The 21,446-nt window shown below is 33.1% G+C and overlaps 1 protein-coding gene across 2 annotated transcripts; it reads right to left on the reverse strand.

The window, feature by feature from the left end:
* Positions 1-2,020: 2,020 nt before the first annotated feature.
* Positions 2,021-21,245, reverse strand: LOC100374739 (uncharacterized). Of its 2 annotated transcripts, none has more exons than XM_002738420.3 (2): positions 20,972-21,245; positions 2,021-2,650 (listed from the first exon to the last, which is right to left on the reverse strand). In XM_002738420.3, exons 1-2 carry the CDS (start codon positions 21,153-21,155, stop codon positions 2,160-2,162), a joined length of 675 nt encoding a protein of 224 aa, XP_002738466.1. In that variant the 5' UTR covers positions 21,156-21,245; the 3' UTR covers positions 2,021-2,159. The 2 variants fall into 2 exon arrangements, with proteins under 2 accessions (XP_002738466.1, XP_077868547.1); XM_078012421.2 differs by lacking the exon at positions 20,972-21,245 and adding an exon at positions 6,362-6,578.
* Between the last annotated feature and the right edge of the window lie 201 nt (positions 21,246-21,446).

Raw genomic sequence — 21,446 nt, forward strand, 5'->3', positions numbered from 1 at the left:
CACTGAATTTTGAAAAGTTAAATGTAAAATATAAGAATAAAGGTGAATTCGCTGGATTATATTATCACCAACTCATCCCTTCAGCAAAAATACAGTATTTTACAGTATTCCAAACTATCTACATATATGCATTTATACGTTGTGGAACAAGCAACTTGTACAACTTCAAATGAGTCATTCTACAACTGGCATATAATACGACTGCAATCAATGTGTCCATGTACATACCAGAATTGATAGTGTATCCTTGCAACTATGTTAATTTTTCTATAGACACTTATTTTTACTATTTGTTGAATTTTGATACATGATCAACCCTATTTTCACCACAAATTCAATAGAATAAAATTCTAGGCAGTTCCAACATCCAACCCACATAATACTTGCATTCCAATCTATGATATAATTATTATAGAATAAGCATCCTGAAATCTGATTCGCTGAAATGGCCCAGCCATGTTAGAAAAGAAATTACAGAGAATCTGTAATTTTACTTTGCATCAAATTTATTATACAAATACAGTTACACAATTTTTTTCATGATTCAAGTATTTTTATTCAATGTTCTGAAAATAAAATCCACAAGTACAAAACTCAATTGTCAAATATCTGCTAACAGATGCATTTCAAAATACCTTGTACTGTATTTGCTCTATTAGTAGAATATGCGCTTACACAAATGGAAGTTACGTCTATGATCAAAAATGCAATTTACATGCACTTCTAATAGAGTAAATACGGTATCAGTAAAAACATACATTATAAAATACCATATATCCGTAAAAATATGAATTAAATAAATGATTATTTCAATATTTCTTGAATTAAACATTTTGTCACGTTAGCTGTTGTAAATACTTCTCCTAAACTTATGCTCATTACATTTTTACTGTCCAATATTGTCACAATTGGACAGCTTGACAAATACATGACAAAAATCACACACAAATTATTGTGAATCCCTGTGTAAAGAACTGAAAATTCTTTACTATTAGAAGAATTGTAGTGCCAATTACGGTAGTCTTGCTGACTACATCAAGTAAAGTATTAATTTCACACATTGTATACATGGGACCCATATTAAATTTTACAACCCAAAGCCTTTAATTTGGGTTTTTAATATTGTAACAAAAGATCTAATATTCTACAAGTTATAAGCATATATTATAATCACTGTAATAAAGTTTTATTGTCAGCCAAATTACCTTGAATACCCTCTCATTTAAACACAACCAACCTTGTACGTAACGTCCAAAGTATGTTCTGTCGCTACAGAAACATTAATAAAGTGGTCCTATGAATTCAAAAGAAAGGTACCGAATGGCGAGCGTAATGCAAACAACTGAAGAGTCTGATGTGCATCTCTGAAGCAAAGTGTACAACTATAGGAAAAACATAATAAACATACAAAGGTTTGCTTTTTCAGCGCATATATTTGATTGAGAGGTTTAATTTATTTTGCCATGCTTTTGAATCAAATTCCAATTCACACTTATTTGCCCATTTCAAATCCAGTAATTCGGAACAAAGTGGAATTCTGACAGAATTATTTCACAGTGCACAAATTTAGACCATTCAATTTTTTACACAATAGTCCCAAAGCTTATGAAATGTTGCGCATAATATACTGATATAATATGCATGTGTCTTAATAGTACTGTTTTTTGACTTGGCAATAGGACATCAATCAAGCCAAAGTCGTGGGTTGAATCGATTTGGGTACATTTCATTCAATTCGATACAATTGACTGTAACCATAACACCATTTTAGCATTTTACTATGTAAATCCATTTGATCAGTAGTCATTATGACAAAAATGCCTATTTAACATGAATTTAACAGATTCTCAAAAGCTATTTGAAGTAATACCTTCATTCATGAATGATTTTATATGGGTCCCATGCAAAAGAACACAGATAAAATTTAAGTGCATGCTTTCGGTATTTTTGCCAACAAATATACATGCAACGTAACATAATTATTGCAGATTTAAAGGCAAATAAATTATTACATAGCATACACTACTACTAAGTAGCCAAATGTACATAATAGTGAATTCAGTGGAATCAATTCTAAACTCCCTAATTGCTGAATGACTGTCAGTGGGAATCATGAACTTATACGGTAAAAATTTAGCGGACTACAGTATTCTTCAGTACTACCTGGGTGATGCGGTTCCATCATCATACAAGTCATTTTCAGTGAAATGTCCTGAAAGACCTCGTTCCTTGATTGCTGCATCTAAGTATCTTTTCCTCCTGTTAAATTTATACACACGTATACGTTCCTTCTCCATTTCTGGATCATCTGGTATCACATCCCAACGCAGAGTTTCATTTGTAACCAAGTTCATATTTTTTATTCCTCCTTCAATACTGTTATTTGAAGGCGACTCTTGCAGTGCATTTTTTGAAATGTAGTTGATATTGTCATTAACACTTTCGTCGTTTGTCTTTGAAGTTATTGGTTCCTCTGGTAGCTCCACTGCAGAAGCATTGGCTGGACATTTATTCTCAATACTGCTACTACTGCTGATGCGTCCATCAGGTACTTTTGATTTAGGTGATGTTGGCTTGTTTGTATTCCGAGCTCCTAAAGCGATACCCTGACCACTTATTAGAGGAGCTAAGTCCTTAGATCTTTTCCCGGCTAGAGAAAACAGAACAAAATAATTAATTTGACAAAAAACACCGTAAATCATCAAATCAGAAACATTCATTGGAACTAAAATTACAGCAGTTTACATTAGTATTAGATTTTAATGGATTATCAAAAAAACAATGACAATTTATGGTCGTACCAAAGAGGTCAAAACTACAGTAGAAGTGTAAATTAATTGCGAAATAATGTGGTGGAGTGGGTGTTGGGGTGTGCGTTACTGTCTGGTATTTGTATCCATCAAATTCATCTAGCTTCTTACTAACAACATAATTCAATCAATACATTTTGCTCGAGTTGTACCTTCTAATTTGCCACAGTCATCACGCAGCACACATGCATTCAGATTTCATGGAAACAAAGTATTACACACACCAATAGTGTATATCTCAGCACATACCAAAACATGTATGTGAACTGATCTCTGCTCCAATGGGAGTCTGGATCGAAACACAGCACACCCCGAGAATGGCTGCCTGAATGAATGCACTGCACAAACTGAAATCACGCCCTTGGTGGTGGATTATTTATATTTACTGATTTATATAACATGGCAATAGAGAAGTGCAGCTAGATTTTTGAGAAACATATGGTCTGATGCCAAGTTAGAAAAGAAGATATGGGTCTGATTAACATGAACATATTCGACATGTGCCGAGGTCCCATGTGAACATAGGTTAGCTATGTGTCACATGAGAACTGCATCGAACTTGACACGCTTCAACCACTATTGTGCTTTACTTGATTTGGACATGCATGTAATTTAGCACAATATACTGTCATACTGTCAAAGAACCCCTTTTCATAAAACAATTAAAGTTATAGTGAATGTCACTAATCTTTTCCACGTTTTGATCAAATGTCACAAATTAATAACAAGTTTCCGACTTATGTAGTTACAGTCAACTTGGTACAGTGCCGTATGAAATAATCCATGGTTGGTAGCTTTTTCATCTATATAGCAAATTAACGTTACCTTGGTGTCAATCATGTCCCCTTTTACAACAAGTGACAGTAGCTAATAACAAGTCATTGTCAATGACACGTCCCCGTTCTGTTCATATTTGAGTGACATATACATTCAAAGCAGATCATGACCGAAATCTCGGACCACTTTCAGTGGTCTGATCCGAAATGCACCTGCATATGTACAACACATTGTACTAAATCTGAACAAAATCCATCCATGCATGACTGAGATCCGGTTTCGGAATTGTGAAAATACGTGATTTTGATGCATTTTTGGCCTTAAAATGGCCATCATTCAGCTATTGTTAAGCGGATCATGAAACAAATGCACATATCTATTTGTGACATGATGTACCATGTGTGTGTGAAGTTTGAACTTGATCAATCCAGACATGTCTTGGATACGGATCCAGAACTGAATTCTTTAAAACAAAATGGCTGCCAGTCGGCCATTTCGAACTTGATCCGAAAAAAAAAAATGACGTGCATCAAGGTCCTGTTATGTTTAATGTATGTATCAAATTTGAACAAAATCCGTCCATGCATAACTGAGATCCGGGTCCGGAATGGTGAAAATGTGCGATTTCAATGCATTTTCGGCATTAAAGCGGCCGCCATTTGGCTATCGTTAATGAGATCATGAAACAAATGCACATACGTATTTGTGACATGATGTACTTTGTGTGTGTGAAGTTTGAACTCGATCAATCCAGGCATGTCTCAGATACGGATCCAGAACTGAATTCATTAAAACAAAATGGCCGCCAGTCGGCCATTTCACACTCGATCCAAAAAAAAAACATGACATGCATCAAGGTCCTATTATGTTTAATGTATGTACCAAATTTGAACAAAATCCGTCCATGCATAACTGAGATCCGGGTCCGGAATGGCGAAAATGTGCGATTTCAATGCATTTTCGGCCTTAAAGCGGTCGCCATTTGGCTATCGTTAATCGGATCATGAAAAAAATGCATGTGCATATGTCCCATATAATGTGTGATGTATGAGTGAAGTTTGAACTTAATCGGTCCATGCATGTTTGAGATACAGGTGATCACGGACGCACACAGGGCAAACCATAAGTCCCCGTTTTCGGACTACGTCCAAACGTGGACTAATTAAATTACAAACTTTATGACTTGACCCTAACATTTTCTTAGGGCATGAACTTTTTCTTAAATTACAACCGATTTTTTATTAGAATTGTATCATATTAAAAAATCTTATTTTAGAATATGACAATAGTGGCTTGATTAATACTTTAAATATGTGATTTTAAATTCCTAAAATCATGACTGACCTAATAATGCTAAAACCAGCAATAAACTATCATAATCCTGCCCTACAACTCATGAAATCATGTATTGCGGACACATTTTAAACAACTCTGTTCAAATGGTTCAATCAATGTTTGGGTGTGTTCAGCACGGCTAACACCACTGAATAGAAATCCACATTATGTGCATGCAAGTAGAGTGGGCGATTTATAATAACAGAATAATTGGCTGAACCACAACCACCTCCAAGTCAAGCTTAGTTGGTAGGGAATTCAAAACAAATAAACACGACATAGCATATCATATAAATAAACACTATAAAAGAAAGGTAAATCCTATTAAGTACTGAACCAGAAAAAAAAGAATTACATGCAGTCCAGGACCTGTGGGCTCCGAGTCGCTAGAGAGAAGTTATAATGATCAATGACTCCTATTCACTGAACAGAGGCATTATTGATTTCTTATTTACACAGAGGGCCGTAACTTTCTCAGCTTGAATCGCACAACTTTAAATGAAGAATGCAAATATAGTACTAAACAATATTGTCCATTATAAAAAAATGTTGAGTTTTTCATGGTTACCTGCAGATCAGACAAAGTTGCTAGTCTTGAAGGTAAAACATTTTTAATCACATATGAAAAACACCAAATACTGTACAATTTTCACTGGGTTTAAATTTCACTGATTTACCATTTCAGGCATATTCAGTGGGTTTTAAATTCACAGTTTTATTATTTAGATAATGTGTTCTGTGCTAAATTTTACTTATTCATTTAATTTAGCACATTTTCCAGACAGTGAATAATTAACCCTTTTACAGTATACAAGTTCATTTTAACACATTGAATACCACACAGTTTGTATTCCACATAACATCGGCAGCTTATGGCGTCTACATGCATGGGTGTCAATGTTTTAAGTGAAAATTCTTGACAAAAGCAGTAAAAATGGGTATATTTTGGACGATGAAAAGGTATCTTAGAGAACAAGTTGATACGATACAGGATACAAACACAATGACGTAGGCCGATTTTTGTATAATACACAACATACTTAAAATCAACAAGTGGAAAACTGTCAATAGAATCTAGTTAAATTTTATTTTAAGGTGAGTAATTTTCCATTGAAAAGTTTTCTTTGATGCATTCACGTTGATATAGAGGCTTTTCAAACGTCTATAGGTAAAAACTTTTGTTGTACATCCACAAGGTCATTTTGGTTCTCGTACAATTGAGTTATATGTGGATAGACAGTTTTTAGCGCACGCACAGAAGTTAGCTGGTAACTGTTACTTTGGTCTCTTGAGAAATGATCTTGTACAGCATTTGGCTGAAAAAAATCTGCATGTTTAGAATAAATACAAAGCAAAGTCAATATGCAGGTTTGAAAGTCTCTGTTTACTTGATCTACAGAAGAATAACTTTTTTTATAAAGATATAAATTGATGCTTACATGAACGTGTATTTTTCCCAGTTCGTAAAGGCGCACCCATTCGTGGTGCTGAGGATTTATCCGAATGATTTGATCTGTCGGCTATTTTCGCAGCAGCCATAATGCAAGTCCACTCTGCACAGTTACCAAGACTGTCCGGCTCAAGAAGTTCATTTTACACTCCACAGATCATGAACACAATGCCAATGAGTATAAGGTATGTGACCAGTGGGCGTGACGCAATGACGCTGGACGAGAGTGACATAGGGATAAGGTATACGTTGCTATTAGAGACCATTGTCGTCTAATAGGCTTGTGAAGCAATTACATTACATATCTGATATAGCATGCATATACTTCCACATTATTCACATTACACTATGTTATGATACGGCATAATACTGTACCCCTTTTGTTCATTCCTACCTCTGAATTGATTTGTCACAAAAGTTTGTTCATGGTGGGAGGGTGTGAAGTGTCTTAATCTGTCATTGACCTAGAACACAGCCGTTTAAATATCGACAGAGACAACTTTGTTTTCGCCTATTAGTAATAGATATTCTGTCACTTTTCTGTTCAATGGATGTCATGGTAAATTATAATAAGACAGAAACCAGAATACAAGTTTAAAAACTGGCTAACAAAGATACAGCGCCCTTGTTCGCTACTACAGTGCCTGCATACAGTTAGTTTGATAATGTATTCTTTTTTCTCCCAAATATGATAACCTGTTGAACTATGTACAAGGTCAGCAGCTATTTCCCCCACAAGACACAAATGAAGAGATTTTACTTATTTACCTAGTAGAAATATAGAAGTTTGCAGTAGATACATATTTATTTCCATGGCAACCACCTGTTTAGTTTATATACCAGTCACCATGTAAATAAAGTAACTGTAAACCATACTACAAAAGAAGAATTTTCACCTATGACAAAATAGCCGCATAATCATAAACAGTTTTTCAAATTTTTTTATCAAGAACTGAATTCACATTTGGACTAAAATTCACAAATAACAGAAAAATACATAAAAATTTGCAAACTGTTGCACCAAGATTTAGTTTAAAAGGTTAAATATTAAAATTTAAAACATTGATCTTTTATTCCTTCAACGATTATGTTTAAAGGGGGATGGTTGTTGGGTCCCACGCAGCATATACGACATGTCTAACATACACGATCTTTTACACATACCGGTAATTAAAATATGCGCTGCATGACTAAAAAGAAAAAAGAAATATTCTCCCAATCAAAATGTATTTAGTTTCAAAGCAGAGCATGCAACTAATAACAAGTGTTTACATATGTTGCCTTGCCAACAACACGAATACCTCGATTAAATTCTTTCATTTGTTAATGAATCTTCAACCAACTAGTTTTGTTAACTTCATCAATTTCTAATATCAAAGTCTGCTTTTTTTTCTTTCATAATGTACACTCAAAGGTGATGTGAATCTTTAAAACATGCACTGAACAAATGTTATCATTTAATTTAACATTCACCCTCTTCTTCCGCTACAAGACGAGAAAGAAAGTGCTAAAAATATGTAGAAACAAGATTCCATTTACACTTAACATGTGATAGGGATGTGTGATTACAACGTTTGAAACTGAATATGAAGAACGTGGCGGAAGAGTCGCATTAATTTCAACGACCTTCCTGTTGTGAAGTTACAAAATGTGCATTTAAATAATCATTACAATGCAATTGTTTTTGTTTTTGTAAAGGAGTGAGACATTGAAAAACACCACTCCCTATGCTCTATGCTTTTATATACTGTAAACTGTTCCAGTTTTCAATGCTAGAAACTTTCACTCTGCATCATAGGACCCAAGAAAAGTCTTCAATGCTACAAAATATTTAATTTTCAGTGACCCGAAATTCATAAAAATTTGTCACACATGAAATCAAGGCAGTAAAACCGTCACCCCATAACATTTGTCATGTGCATGTTATAATTATCCATAGTTCTAAAACTTTTTTAAAAATAGGAGAAAACATAAAACAATTTCAAGTCATTGATGGGCAACAACAAATCTATAATTATCTTAATTGAAAAATTCGCAGGCAACATTGCTGAAACTTCTGAAGGGGTTTATTTGTAGTCGTCAATGTCTATTATCAGTTAATAGTAAAACAGACTAACAACACTATCGAAAGACAACAATTTGTATTTACACTGGAATCTTTAACACTATAACATTTTTAAACTTTGAACATTTTTTTATAAAGATCAATAATTTTTTTTATGGCTATAAATTATTAACCAAATAATGTAAAATGCATTATTTTCATCTGCAATTCATTTTCAGTGGAAGTTCAGCAAAATATAATCTCAAAAAAATATCTCTGTTTTTCCACTGGTTTTTTATGTGGTTGTTTGCAAAATCAGTGAAAATAATTCACTTATTGTCAACAAAATTTGTTGATTTCAACAAGTATTTAAATATTATCACATAACATAAGCAACTTAAACAATTCTTACCTTTGACAATAAATTCACTGCTTTATGTTAAAAAATATTAACACTTTGCTTTTATGTTTTTAATAATTAAGGTTATCATTTGCCAGATACCACAGAATGCAAACAGAATGGCTTTATTTTCTCTACCATTTTCAATACAAAATGAAGCTTGATAGTTTCAATAATCACATCTTTCAACATGGCTCTACTGAGACTGAACTTGCCTGGATTATGCGGAAACTTATGAAGAGCGCCCCCTATTGGTGGCCATTTGTATAATTCACAAATGTTTGTGTAGAGAGGGATAAATGCTAGCCATCGCCAAGGAGTTACACAGCCCTTAATAAATATTTGAAGTTATAACATTGTCTCTTTAGTATGTATAGCAGATATTTATAACTGATTTAATGAGAGAGAATAACAAAAGCATGTTTAAATAAGCAAAAATGTACAATGTACATAATTTAGAATCGAAAACAGAGAATGTAACAGAAAATGCATCGTTTAGAATACTTTATTATCACTTGAAATTAATTTGTTATTTGTTAATAGAGCAATACACTCTATCGTTCAATTTTAATAATGTAAAACCATTTATTTTCACTGTCAATTAATTTCACTATTTTAATATTTTTAGCAATTTCACTGGGTCTTAAGTTCATGAACTTGGCAGAGAAACAGTGACTCCTATTGTTATTTTACATGTTCACAGGAATTTAGTTTAGCAAATTTACTTATTAGCAAAAATAGTAAAATAAAAAAACCAATGATTAATTAGTGCGTTTACAGTATTCACTGAATTTTGTATTTAGCTGTCTGCAAAAAAAAAGTGGCAAAAAAAAAAAAGTGAAATAAACAAATTGCAGGTAAAATAAGGTAATCCAAAATAATCAACTATTTCCTACAGACAGGTAGAAAACTGACCAACCCAAACGTGGTATGCACTCATTTGAACTCAAATCTGCATGACAAATTTACGAACATGGTTTACCAGTAGATCTTTTAGTTGCGGAAACAATAACAGCAATGCGATCTCCACGACTACATATAATTCAATAACTTCTACCTGGCACACGCAGGATTGTATTTTACAAGAAATGAGGCCAACAAGTGATTTCGTTTCACACAGTACAATGACCATCCATTAAACACGTAGGAGCAAACATGTGTTTTGATATTGAATACCTGTTATACAAGCAAGTTGCTAAGCAATAGAAACGTATTGAATGATGCAAGGATTCATAGTTTTAATTAAGAAATATAGAAACTCTATGATAAATCCGATTTATTAACATTTAATATTTTAAAAAAATGGCAAGATTAAAAAGAATACAATTTTTTTTTCTTGGCTTCAGCATGTGGGATACCAGAAATACTGCTGGCTATTCTGTTTTAATTTTGTATTGCAAGTAACAGAGAAATAGGAATCAGTATTTCACGTCACCACTAGTATATGAACATATAATCACATGTCCCAAATTAAATCAGTCTGTCCGGGGATAAGTTCCAGTAAGCATGTATACACCAAGAAATTTATACTTTTTGCACAAAAAAAAAAGCAGACTGTTTCTGGTTAATTCATTTTCCCAAATCAATGCAATAAGCAACAGTTACAACATGCATATACCGTATAGCAATGGCAAATCACTGCACAAAGTATTCTAATTCAACTATATCGATTTATTGAAAGAAACATTAGCCTGTTTTTCATTACTTGCCTATTAAAATGTTTATTTTGCTACTGATGTTTGGTTAATAAATATAGATGCCATTATTAACTGCATACTACTCTGAAAGCTTGTGATATATGCATTCAAACCATTATAAAGGATGATTAAGTATAAGTATTCTATTTTATAAAATCTGTATTAATGTGCCAGAGTTGGAGTGCCACAATGTGCGATATAGGTTTGATTTCATGCTGTATTTGATATGGATCCCATGCCACAACTACATGTATTATGGGTCCTTATTTATCAAATAATCCCCTATTATGGATATGCAAGAAACAAATTGGCCACCAGTCTTTGATGTGCATCAGTAATCCAGCATGGTCAACCATCAACTTGACATGCACATATCACTGTACCTTACATAGAACCAAATAGGTCATAACATGTCAAAGAAATGGCAGTGTTGTAAAACGGCGTTCATGACAAAATTGATTTTAGCATAAAATTGTCTGTCATTCAGCCATCTTGAATAGGTGATTTTCCATACAATTGCGAGATCTCGCGAGATGCATGAAAGACGCGCGTCGAACGTCTGCCGCAAAAATCGAACAATTTGATTTTGAACTAGAATTTCTTTATTTCGTAGCTTACATTGACCGGCCGATCTTCGACAGAGAAATATTGCTTCCGAATACCCTTACTTAATCAAAATTGCCTATCATCAAATGTGGACAGCACATTATTAAGCATGGAAATGTCCCGAAATACTTTCGTGTTTGTCGAATCCCACACGATGTTTGACATGACTACGACGCTATGACCTTTGTTTGTCCTGTTTTTACGTTCGATTTCATGCATAACGCGTGATTCTCGCAGTGAACGGAAAATGGTCTATTGGATCACGATATGACGCGTGTGTGAAGTTTAAATGAAATCAGCTCAGGCATGTTCGAGATACTGAGATGCATGCATGTGAAATATACAGGTTTCTTTCTTTTTAGTGAATGCAGTTTTGGAGCCACATCTGACATTCATTTGTATTGCCAGGTACGTGAAAAAAAATCAGTACGGAAGTGAACAAATTTATTTCAAACCTCTGTATACAAGAGGTCACTTGTCATTCAATAGTCTATGAAAACTAATAAACTCAAAAGTTCCATGCACACGTACACATTTTTGTCTTCATTCATTTACCAGGTCATGAGAAACACAGATCATACACCTTAATAGAGAAATACAATCCATACTGACAGGACATACTTTCAGTGATTAGCATTTATTACATCTTTTATTTACCATGCTGTGTACAGTAAAGCAGAAAAAGCTTTACAAAAAATATTGTCAAATATACAATACATTATGCAACACAGTGAACACAGATGTACACAGAGTTGTAACAGAACTTTATCCTCGGGTAGCTGACTAACAGAAGAACTATTTAAACACTTGCAGATGCCAGAGTCAAGAGATTTCAGGAACAAATAAAGTGAGCAACAAGAATACTGAATAAAACTATAATTTTATTACTGGCCTTTAACTTTGAACTTTCAATTTCAAAACAATGATGACTATTTTGTAACTATGGTTTTTAAAGCATATAGGCTTGCATAACAATTTGTTTTATATATGTAGTTATCTAGAAGTAGGAGGGAGTGTAATGTGAATGGTGAATTAGAGTTTCTTTTGTGATCACTTTGTGGCTATTGTTCGCATTTAGCAATTGTTATTGCATTTTTACTTGATAAAACTTGTTTTATCAAGTCCAAAATAGGCCAGCAGTTTAAAGAGCGCTTGGTTGTCATGACTACAAACATAAACAAAACATTTCATCCTCATTGGTATATTTTGGTATACATACATAGTATTTGGGACTCTTATCAAATGCATGTTGTCATGACGACCATCATCCTTTAAAATCAAATGGTTACAGTTCGTATATTTGCTATTGTGTTGGTCTGAACAAAAATTCATGTCCATGTTCCTCAAACCCCCCTCAATCACCAAATGGTCCACCCCTCATCAAAGTGTATTTTTATATTTTCTTTTCATGCAGCATAACTATAAGCATCACTTGTTAGATCTCACCACTCCCCATTACCAAATATGCGAATAATTGTTTACTTTAATTCTACACAAGAGATACACACCTCAGTAAACAATCCAGGACAGCAGTTATCTCTCTTGAAACATTTAAATCATGCAATTGAAAAGCAAAGTCTGTAGTGTGATGCGTGTACAACTGTACATGATGTGTGCACAGAAATCAAATGGTGGATCCAGGTTTTTACCTGCAAGACTGTTTGCTCAATCAATTTCAGTGCATCATAAACAAGTGAGAAACTATTTTTTTTTTCAGTCAGTTCATAGCTAAGTAAGAAGAGGAATTTAATGATAATTAAACATTTTTTATGGTGTACCATACTATTTCTATTATATTAGTATAACAACTATATATTTTTTTTCTAGTACCGTAATTCAACGACTTGACAAAAAATTTGCCACATTTACTGGTAGATGCTCTCAAATAAAGAACACATAAACCAAAACGACCATTAATTTTTTTTGGATTACAGTAGTTTTAAGACCAACTTTGGGCCCATTAGGATTTTAAAAAAATATGGCAGTCGGGGTCTTGGATCACTGGATTTCATTAAAATGCATCAGAACTTGGGGCTTAAACTTTGAAGTTGAGAGGGCTACGATTTAAAAATGGCCTTAGCATATTAATATATGGAAATTATGTAGGAAATATCGATTGGCACTGAGGCAAATTCATTGGGCATCAATTGTCATCAGATTTCAAAGTTATTGGCCATGGAAGTTGACCAGGAAATATTTATTCGTGAATATTTTTTTCACTAGTCCTGGACAAGTGGGTCTTAGCTGGAAATTTAAACCCCATGCTGATATATGCTGGCACATAAAGTATCACTTCCAAAATTGTAAATAATTATAATAACATTATAATTTAATAAGATAAAACAGCCCAAGATAGCAGCGAAGAAAGTTTCACACTGTGCAAACATTTCCATTCTATTTCTATTGCACACTGATAGCGCTTCTGTGTGTGAAACTAAAAAAAACTGTTTGAATGTGATACAAATATGATGCACAATTTCTCAACAGGACATGCAAACACGTTTCAAACATGTCCATACAGCATTTTACGGATCAGTAAATTCTATTGTTTTCGGTGCCCGGGACTATAATAATATAAGGTGTGTTGCTTGAAGCATGTGTATGAAGCTTCTAAATTAGTTGCTGCGTTATTTTTTCACTTTTGTCACTGAATGTGATAAACTGTTGGGGCTAATCTGCACTGGCTCGGAAGGTTGTAAATGATTAGCTAGTTTGAATTTGCATAACAATACTGACAATGAACGTGCATTCAACGCCACAAGTTTTTTTGTTTTTTTAGCCAATCAGAATTTATCTTCCGAGCCAGTGCAGATCAGCCGAACTGTTGCTGTGAGTAATGTAAAACATTAATGACCATAGACACTGCATAAATTCAGCAATTTACACAAATGCACAAGTTATTAACATACAATTTCTTGCAGTGTTCTTCTCATTGTTGGGCCAGGAAATAGTCACAATCGCCTCCAGGGAGAATATGCTCAGTGAAAAAAAGCCTCAACTTGCATACATAATAGTTTACCTTAGGAAAGAATTCATTCAAGCAGCAATTCACTAGTAATACATGAAGTAATCCCTGCATTCCACTCTTAAAACTTTTTTTTACATGTTTTTCCCATTTTAACAACTGAATTATTCATTTTTTTTTTATTTCAAACAAGAATATATGTTCTACCTTTAACCCTTGTCCTGCCAGCCACATCTTAAATAATAAAATTGTAAATTATGACAAAATTCAAGAAAAATTATGACAAATTTTGATTCTGAAAATATATAGAACTTGCTCTTTCATTATTGAGTTTAATTCACCAACAGTTGAAAGTTTTATTTCTGTTTAAATTATTGTCTATTATGTGTGATCAAAGCCCACAAAAACATTAATGTAAATTAATTAATATGTAAAAATTCAAGCCAAAAATTGATTTCATTTCAAACTATGGTTGACAGATAAGACAAAGCCAAACTACAGACAAACTAAATAATTTGTAATTTTTCAATTTTAAAATCATTAAAAATAATGGACAATTCATTTGTGGACAAACAAAGTTTTGTATATACGAACAGTTATTTAAATTTAATCAAGAAATACTATGACACCGTACATGTGTATACAGACTACAAGGCAGAGTTTAAAGTAGTTTGTAACTGAACCCGTCATAATGTTCTCACATCATACATACACTTCAGATCCAAGGCGTTTTTGTCTTGTGCAATAGAATAGATTTTCACATTGCCACAGGAAATATGAAGTGTGTAAAAGTTTAAATCCTGGCTTTAATGTCACACCACAGTAGGTTTTAGAGCCTGAAGAAACGACATTCTCAAGTAGTATTATTAAGTCAAATCCTTGTACTTCCCAGCAAGTTTACAAGTGATTTCTACAACCCAGTGACAATGGAGAATATTTGCGCATGTGGAAAAAAAAAGTTCAGGGCAATGCTCATGCTCAACAACAAATATTATGAAGTACTAAATTGTAGAGACAAGTAGAGTCCTGATTTATGTTCAGCTAGTTACAGACTAATCTGAAAATCAGTTTTGAAGGAGAATGTATATAGTTTCGACCCTGACAATGAAAGACAAAATTCCAAAGCAATCAAGCAAGTGGCTAAGGAGCTAAGGTATATTCACTTGAATACAGGTTTGTTGTGTCAAGGTGGATCAATAGTTTTATTATTCTGTGCAGTTATGTGAACTTCACTATTTTTCAAATTTAACATTGATCATTTTTTAAAAGTATGATGTTGGAATAGAAATGACCTTTAATGTTTTGTTTTTTTAATATTGCCATTTATTCATTCAATAAAATATCTAGAATAAAAGTTCAAAACTCCTAAAGTACAGAAGATTTCATATTGCCTACATATTACTGTCACTTATTTTGGTTTGAGCCCCTCCTTTTTCAAGTCGTTTCATAATATTGAGTTTCAAAATTTTTTTACAAGTCTTCTTTTACTGTTTCCTAAGTAAAAAAAAAAAGTTGTTCTGAAAAAAAAAAAAATTCCGCTACCATAAGACATGATTGATTTAATTATCTGTGTTGTATTTTATTTACATTTTCCTGATCAAATAGAAAAGTATTTTTTACTATTCATCTGTAATAAAGTTTATCTTTCGTGAAACTGTATTGATCAACTTTAAACTGACCCAGTAGATGTCAATGCATCATTGTTCTGTAATTAAATATCTGGCAGCAAAAACAATAGATTTATCTGTCTGTCTGTAAAAACCCAGGTCGGAAGTAATCAAAAGTGTTACAAGCACACTCAGATGTCATAACTAGGCAGTACAGATATGAATCAACTTGGAAGCAAATGCTGATACAATCACCATACGCCATGCATTATGCAGCAAATGATATTTATTTAAAAAAAAAAAATATTAGAAATAATTTCAATTTTCTCCATCACAAAAGTGTATAAAAGTTCATAAAAATTACCAAAGAAACTTTGGAAATCTTGGTGGAGATTGTCAGGAAGCCCCACCTCAATGCCTTGATGCTCCAACTTTTGCATAATTCTTCTAAAATATGCCTCAGAATAGACTAGTCATGGTAATTTATTAAAGAAAAACAAGATTAATATTGTAGTTTGTTTTTAGCCTAGAAAAGGGGGTGGACTCGACTAGTGTTTAACACTATTTTCCAGCCTCCTATTCACTATGTATTTCAGTGTTGTTTGCATTGTATTCTTTTATCAATATTGCCTGTAAATTAAGTGAATAAATTCAATTCAATTCATAAGTCTGAAGCATTTTTACAAATTTTAGCTTTGATATTTGGTGTCCTCAGAATACCAAATACAATACATACGAATTTCTATATGAAGATTTACAAATAATTTCAAATTTTAAGTATTGAAATGAGGAGAATCGTTTGTTTAGCTTAACACAGTTGAACTTTGATCAACCAATATATTCTGTTATCTGAGACCCTGATAAAAACTGGAAATGAAAATGTCAGTTCTCATTTCCTTGTCCGAATCAAGATAAAACAATGTTTATGCCACTGTACAATTTATTTCTCGTTAAACTGTGATTTGGTAAGTTTGATGGATGAATTAAGGGAAACATAGGTTTTGTATTAGTGTAAAGGTCAATATGTTCAGATTGATTGAGGTGATACATCTGTCATTCGATATTTAAATGATTTTAAGTTGAAATGAAATTGAACTACCAGCCACTGTTGGCAGGCATGTCTACATAATACCAGAGTTTTAATAATATGACCTGTGCCTCGGTGATACTGCTGCTGTACTGAATTCGTGCATACTTTTCGGTATACTCGTAATAACCTTATTGTTATACATCTTTTTCTCTCAAGGATACATCATGAATGCGGAAATACAAAAAGTTTAGAATAGATTGAGCAAACTTCTTTGTATGGGGTCCGGTCAATCTCTGGGGGCTGCCATGTTTGTTTTTATTATTAGAGGACACTTATTTGGAATTCGCAGTAACTTATGGTGACAAATGTATATTAACTACATTTACAATAATCATAAAGGTTCAGTATATTAATGCAAACAGAAATACACTATTATAGATTATTAATTGTCAGTAATTACTGAATGTGTAAAATAAATAAACATGGTTTGACAGTGTACTGTTCTATCAATCTGATGCACTTTAGCAAATTTCTACAGATTTATCACTACTAACTACAAAAAAAAGTAGCAAATAAAACAGATACTACATTAAATTGTTGATATTCTGTTGAGCAGTAGCCTACTGTAGGTTACATAACACAAACGATAATTAGCAAAATTAGCAGAACATTGGATAATGGGGAAAAAGTTATGCAGAATTATTTTGTGAAAAGGAACTAATTGGTGAAGTGGACAGTGTTGTCATAACTGCATCATGGGTAGGCACATGTTGAAGTCCTGTTTACATAGCAACCAATCAAAGGTCTGCTAAAGTCATTTTACTGGAAAGGTAAGTAGAATAATTGGGCAAACCAAAGTAATTTTTGGGTTTGGCCTTACTTCAAGGCTTGATGTGATATAGTTTTACAAATAATTTATTGATACAACACCATATCAACGTTATACAACAATATGATCATTAATTATAATTATCAACAACATTAAAAATGGAATATAGATAATGTGCAAAATCTACTATAAGTTTAATGCATTTAATAAATATATAAATTTGCATTCTTGACCAAGTTTATTAAACTCTGAAGAAAATGTTATCTATATGTTAAAATCTCTGAATTTGAGTAATTCATAATGCAATGATTTTTCTGATAATTTTATTTTAGTCACATTTTATTTTGCTTTGTTTTATTTTGTCACATTTTATATATGTAACCATGAGCAGTTTTACTATGTTCTTGCTGGAGCGTTGTAGGTAAACAAACATCAACTAGAAGAACAGTAATAGAATATAATACTACATACATACAGAGGTTTTGATGGCAGTGTCCTTTTAACCTTTTCTTTCCCATTAACTTTTGTCACCTTCACTGTTCAAAAAATGTTTGTTTTCGTGAAGAATGAAAAAAAATCATCAATCAAAACCCCTTCTCAAAATCAATACTGAATTCAAAAATAAATACAGCAAAAAAATATGTCAGTCTATAGTAAGAAAGGATTCATTTTCACATCAGACTATTTGAACTGTATTACATATTACCATTGTAACAACAGATTAAATTACTGCACCAATTATTTAAGAATCTATACTGTCCTACTCGAATGGAACTTTTGCCTGATCTGACGCAAGGACTTGATATGTATGTATATATTGACACAAGCGAATACTTTAGCTCAATTTGTTGAACTGTTTCACCTAACCCATTAACAACCATTTTGATGTACTGATTCTGTTGTACAGTTGCCGACTCACTTTTAAAGGGGAACCTTCCAAACCTTGGGATTGCACCAAAGAATCATGGGACACTATTGCTTATATTGTTTACAATGTTAATATATCTTTTGTTATCCATTGTAATTTTAATCCAGAAAGTAACTTTGTTCTCAGATTAGGCTTAACTGGAAGTGCCCATTTAAGATCCACATGTATTTAGTAATGTGACAAAAGCTCCAATTTAGTCACACTTAATTTTATGATTTAATTTTAAAAGTTCTGGGTTCTCTGGTTGCTTTATAACTATAGTGAGGGAGGGGTCAAATGTCACAAGCAGATATATCTTTGTACAAGCTTCAGTTCTGCTCCTACCATATTGATTCTATATTTGTAAGTTTCAGAAATTGTCGTAAAATATGGAATACAAAACATAATTCGTATGAAAATGGATAAGGTATAACTTTCTATACATCTTTTATTCAAACATACATTTCTACGATATTTCTGCAAAACAGTATGTGTCTATTCATGAAAAAAATGAGGCAAATCAAGAACGATTTGTTATAAAATTTACTTTTTTTGTTTTTTTCATGAGCTCTAAACTCTTATAATAAGAGCCATTCTGTCTTGAGCACAAACAAAAGTTTTTTTTGTGAAAAGTGACAAGAAAGTTAAAACACAGCCAATTTAGTCCAACTCTGATAACAAAGAGTTAACATGAACATGTACTACCGGGTAGTATACATATTATAAAAACACACATAAACTGTCATTAGTTGTTCATGGCAAAGCCTCACACAACATTCAAACAAGCATAGTGGCTGTGAAAAGAGACAGAGCATTTGTAGTCAGTGTACAATAAAACATTATTAGCAATAATCAGTGAACACATAGGTCAGGCTGGTACCACAATACAACAAAAGGTATGGAGTCATGATGAAGGTGAATCAAAGTATTCAGTAATTTGCACCTTCAGTGTTTGTATGATCAAGTTTCACAAACAACTTCATGTAAACTTTAATTTCACAAGAGAGAAATTTATCAATTTCGCGATTCCAGAAAAACTAGCCACAATGGCACAAATTATTTTACGCTCTGTAGTTGAAGCCTGGTGATAACTTGTTGAGTACTCTAAAAGTTAAAGTTTAATAGAATAAAAAAAAAGTTATGGTGCAGTCCATGGGATTAACAAGTTTGCTTTTAAATGAAAAAATGAGGTTAACGTAACGTATGATCTAATTCCATAACAGTAATGGTAGTGTAATTTGATGGAGTAACTTTTTTGTATTTGTTAGACATTTTATGACCAAAAGGTCAGAGGGTATGTGATTTTCAATATACAAGGCACATGTTCTGTTGTCATAGTAAGTGACAAAACACAAAACAAACCAACAACAAAATAAAACCAGCTAATATCGGTTGAAGAGTTATGCATGTCAAACCCAACAAACATTGTGAGTTTGTTGACTGTTAAAGCCAAAAATTGCACAACTTTATATACCGTGTCTGTTTCATCAGCTGCTGGAAAACTGTTCAAACAGCGAACAGGGGCAATGGGGTGTAACGCCAATTCAATGGGGTTATTTCATGAAAAATCACTGAAGCATGTTGGGCAGCGTGAAACCGAGTATAGTATATTGATTCAATTATTCACACCAGAATTTCTAACTCAAATTACAATTATTTATACCAAAACTTATGAATTAAATTTCAATACTGTAGTTTAAATTTTTTTTAATATTACTGCAGAAAATAAATATAAAATATGTGGACGAAAATAAAATGAAGAAAAAAATAAAACATTTAATATCTTTTTTCTCCAAATACGCGACTCATTTTCCTGCTTACTTTTCTGTTCCTATGAAGGTGTCTGAATAAACACACTGTCCTTGATGAAGAAAGAACTATTGTGTTTTGAGCTCAGTGGCAAAACAGTTACCTGGAGTAGGAACAACTGACATGCAACCAAGCACGATCTGTCACACAAATAAATGTGTGGGCACATCAGGATGTGGTGTGAATTTATTAGTTTTTTTTATCTTTGGGCATAGTCTGACGTTTCACCTTATCAACTACATTATACAATGAATGTCCTACAACAGGCTTGGTACTCTGTAATCGACTGGTACAATGATAGTTTTGAGGCACGTCAACATTCAATATTGATTAAACACTAGATGTTTTCTACTTAATTTTATGGCATACCATGTTTACGTGAAAGACTCAATTCAGTAACGGTAATTTGTTCTGATCGCAATGAGTTTAATATTTCATATTTAATTTATCTCGTATAACGAGGTGTCCATCTAACCCTGGTACCGACATACCACAATCTCAACTACTAGGACCCACAAGTCGAGTCTGCCCGTCGGACCGGCAGCACCGATACAATCGAGCCACTCGCCGGTCAACCTCACTGTTGTCAACAATTGCTGAATCTGAATGTGTATGTCGTTGCTACCACCAGCCTGCGTCGTTGAACCAGTGACTCGACAGTCTGGCTATTTCAGGGTAAATATTACGACATCTAGTTCTGCTTACCTGTTTCACAGGGACTATCCGAATGAGGACTCGTCGATTTCGATGAACTTTTCTTTAACGCCAGGTCGTCGTGTGGTTTCGTCTTTTGCTTACTTTTTCGCCGTTTCTTGCCAGTTTTCTTTAATAAATCTCCCCCACTGGAGGTATTCGTGGCTTTTTTCTTTGTCTGTGTCTTACTGTCCATTTTTACGAGATATTATTTGACACTTTTACCAATAGAACCAGTCATAGTCGCTTCGCCAGTCAGCGCAGTTGACTTCACATGCAACAGGTGCGACGGAGAACGCATTTACATAACATCAACCTACGCGATATGTAGTCCCTATTTGTTAACTTGTAATATATTCATATACAAATTAATAATTATTATAATTACATTTATTTTAATATATACACGCCGTGTAGATGAATGAATATTATTCATAACCATATTTTTTTCAAAAATCAAAAATATATTTCACATAAGCGGATGAAT

This window comes from Saccoglossus kowalevskii, chromosome 16 (assembly GCF_978046115.1).
Source record: "Saccoglossus kowalevskii chromosome 16, keSacKowa6.1, whole genome shotgun sequence".
Classification (NCBI taxonomy): domain Eukaryota; kingdom Metazoa; phylum Hemichordata; class Enteropneusta; family Harrimaniidae; genus Saccoglossus; species Saccoglossus kowalevskii.

Excerpts from the sequence above, each read along its gene's own strand:
- LOC100374739 (XM_002738420.3), bottom strand. The coding sequence starts at position 21,155 with ATGGACAGTAAGACACAGACAAAGAAAAAAGCCACGAATACCTCCAGT. Across the intron at positions 2,651-20,971 it reads GGATAGTCCCTGTGAAACAG|CCGGGAAAAGATCTAAGGAC; the intron begins GTAAGCAGAACT and ends TGTTTTCTCTAG.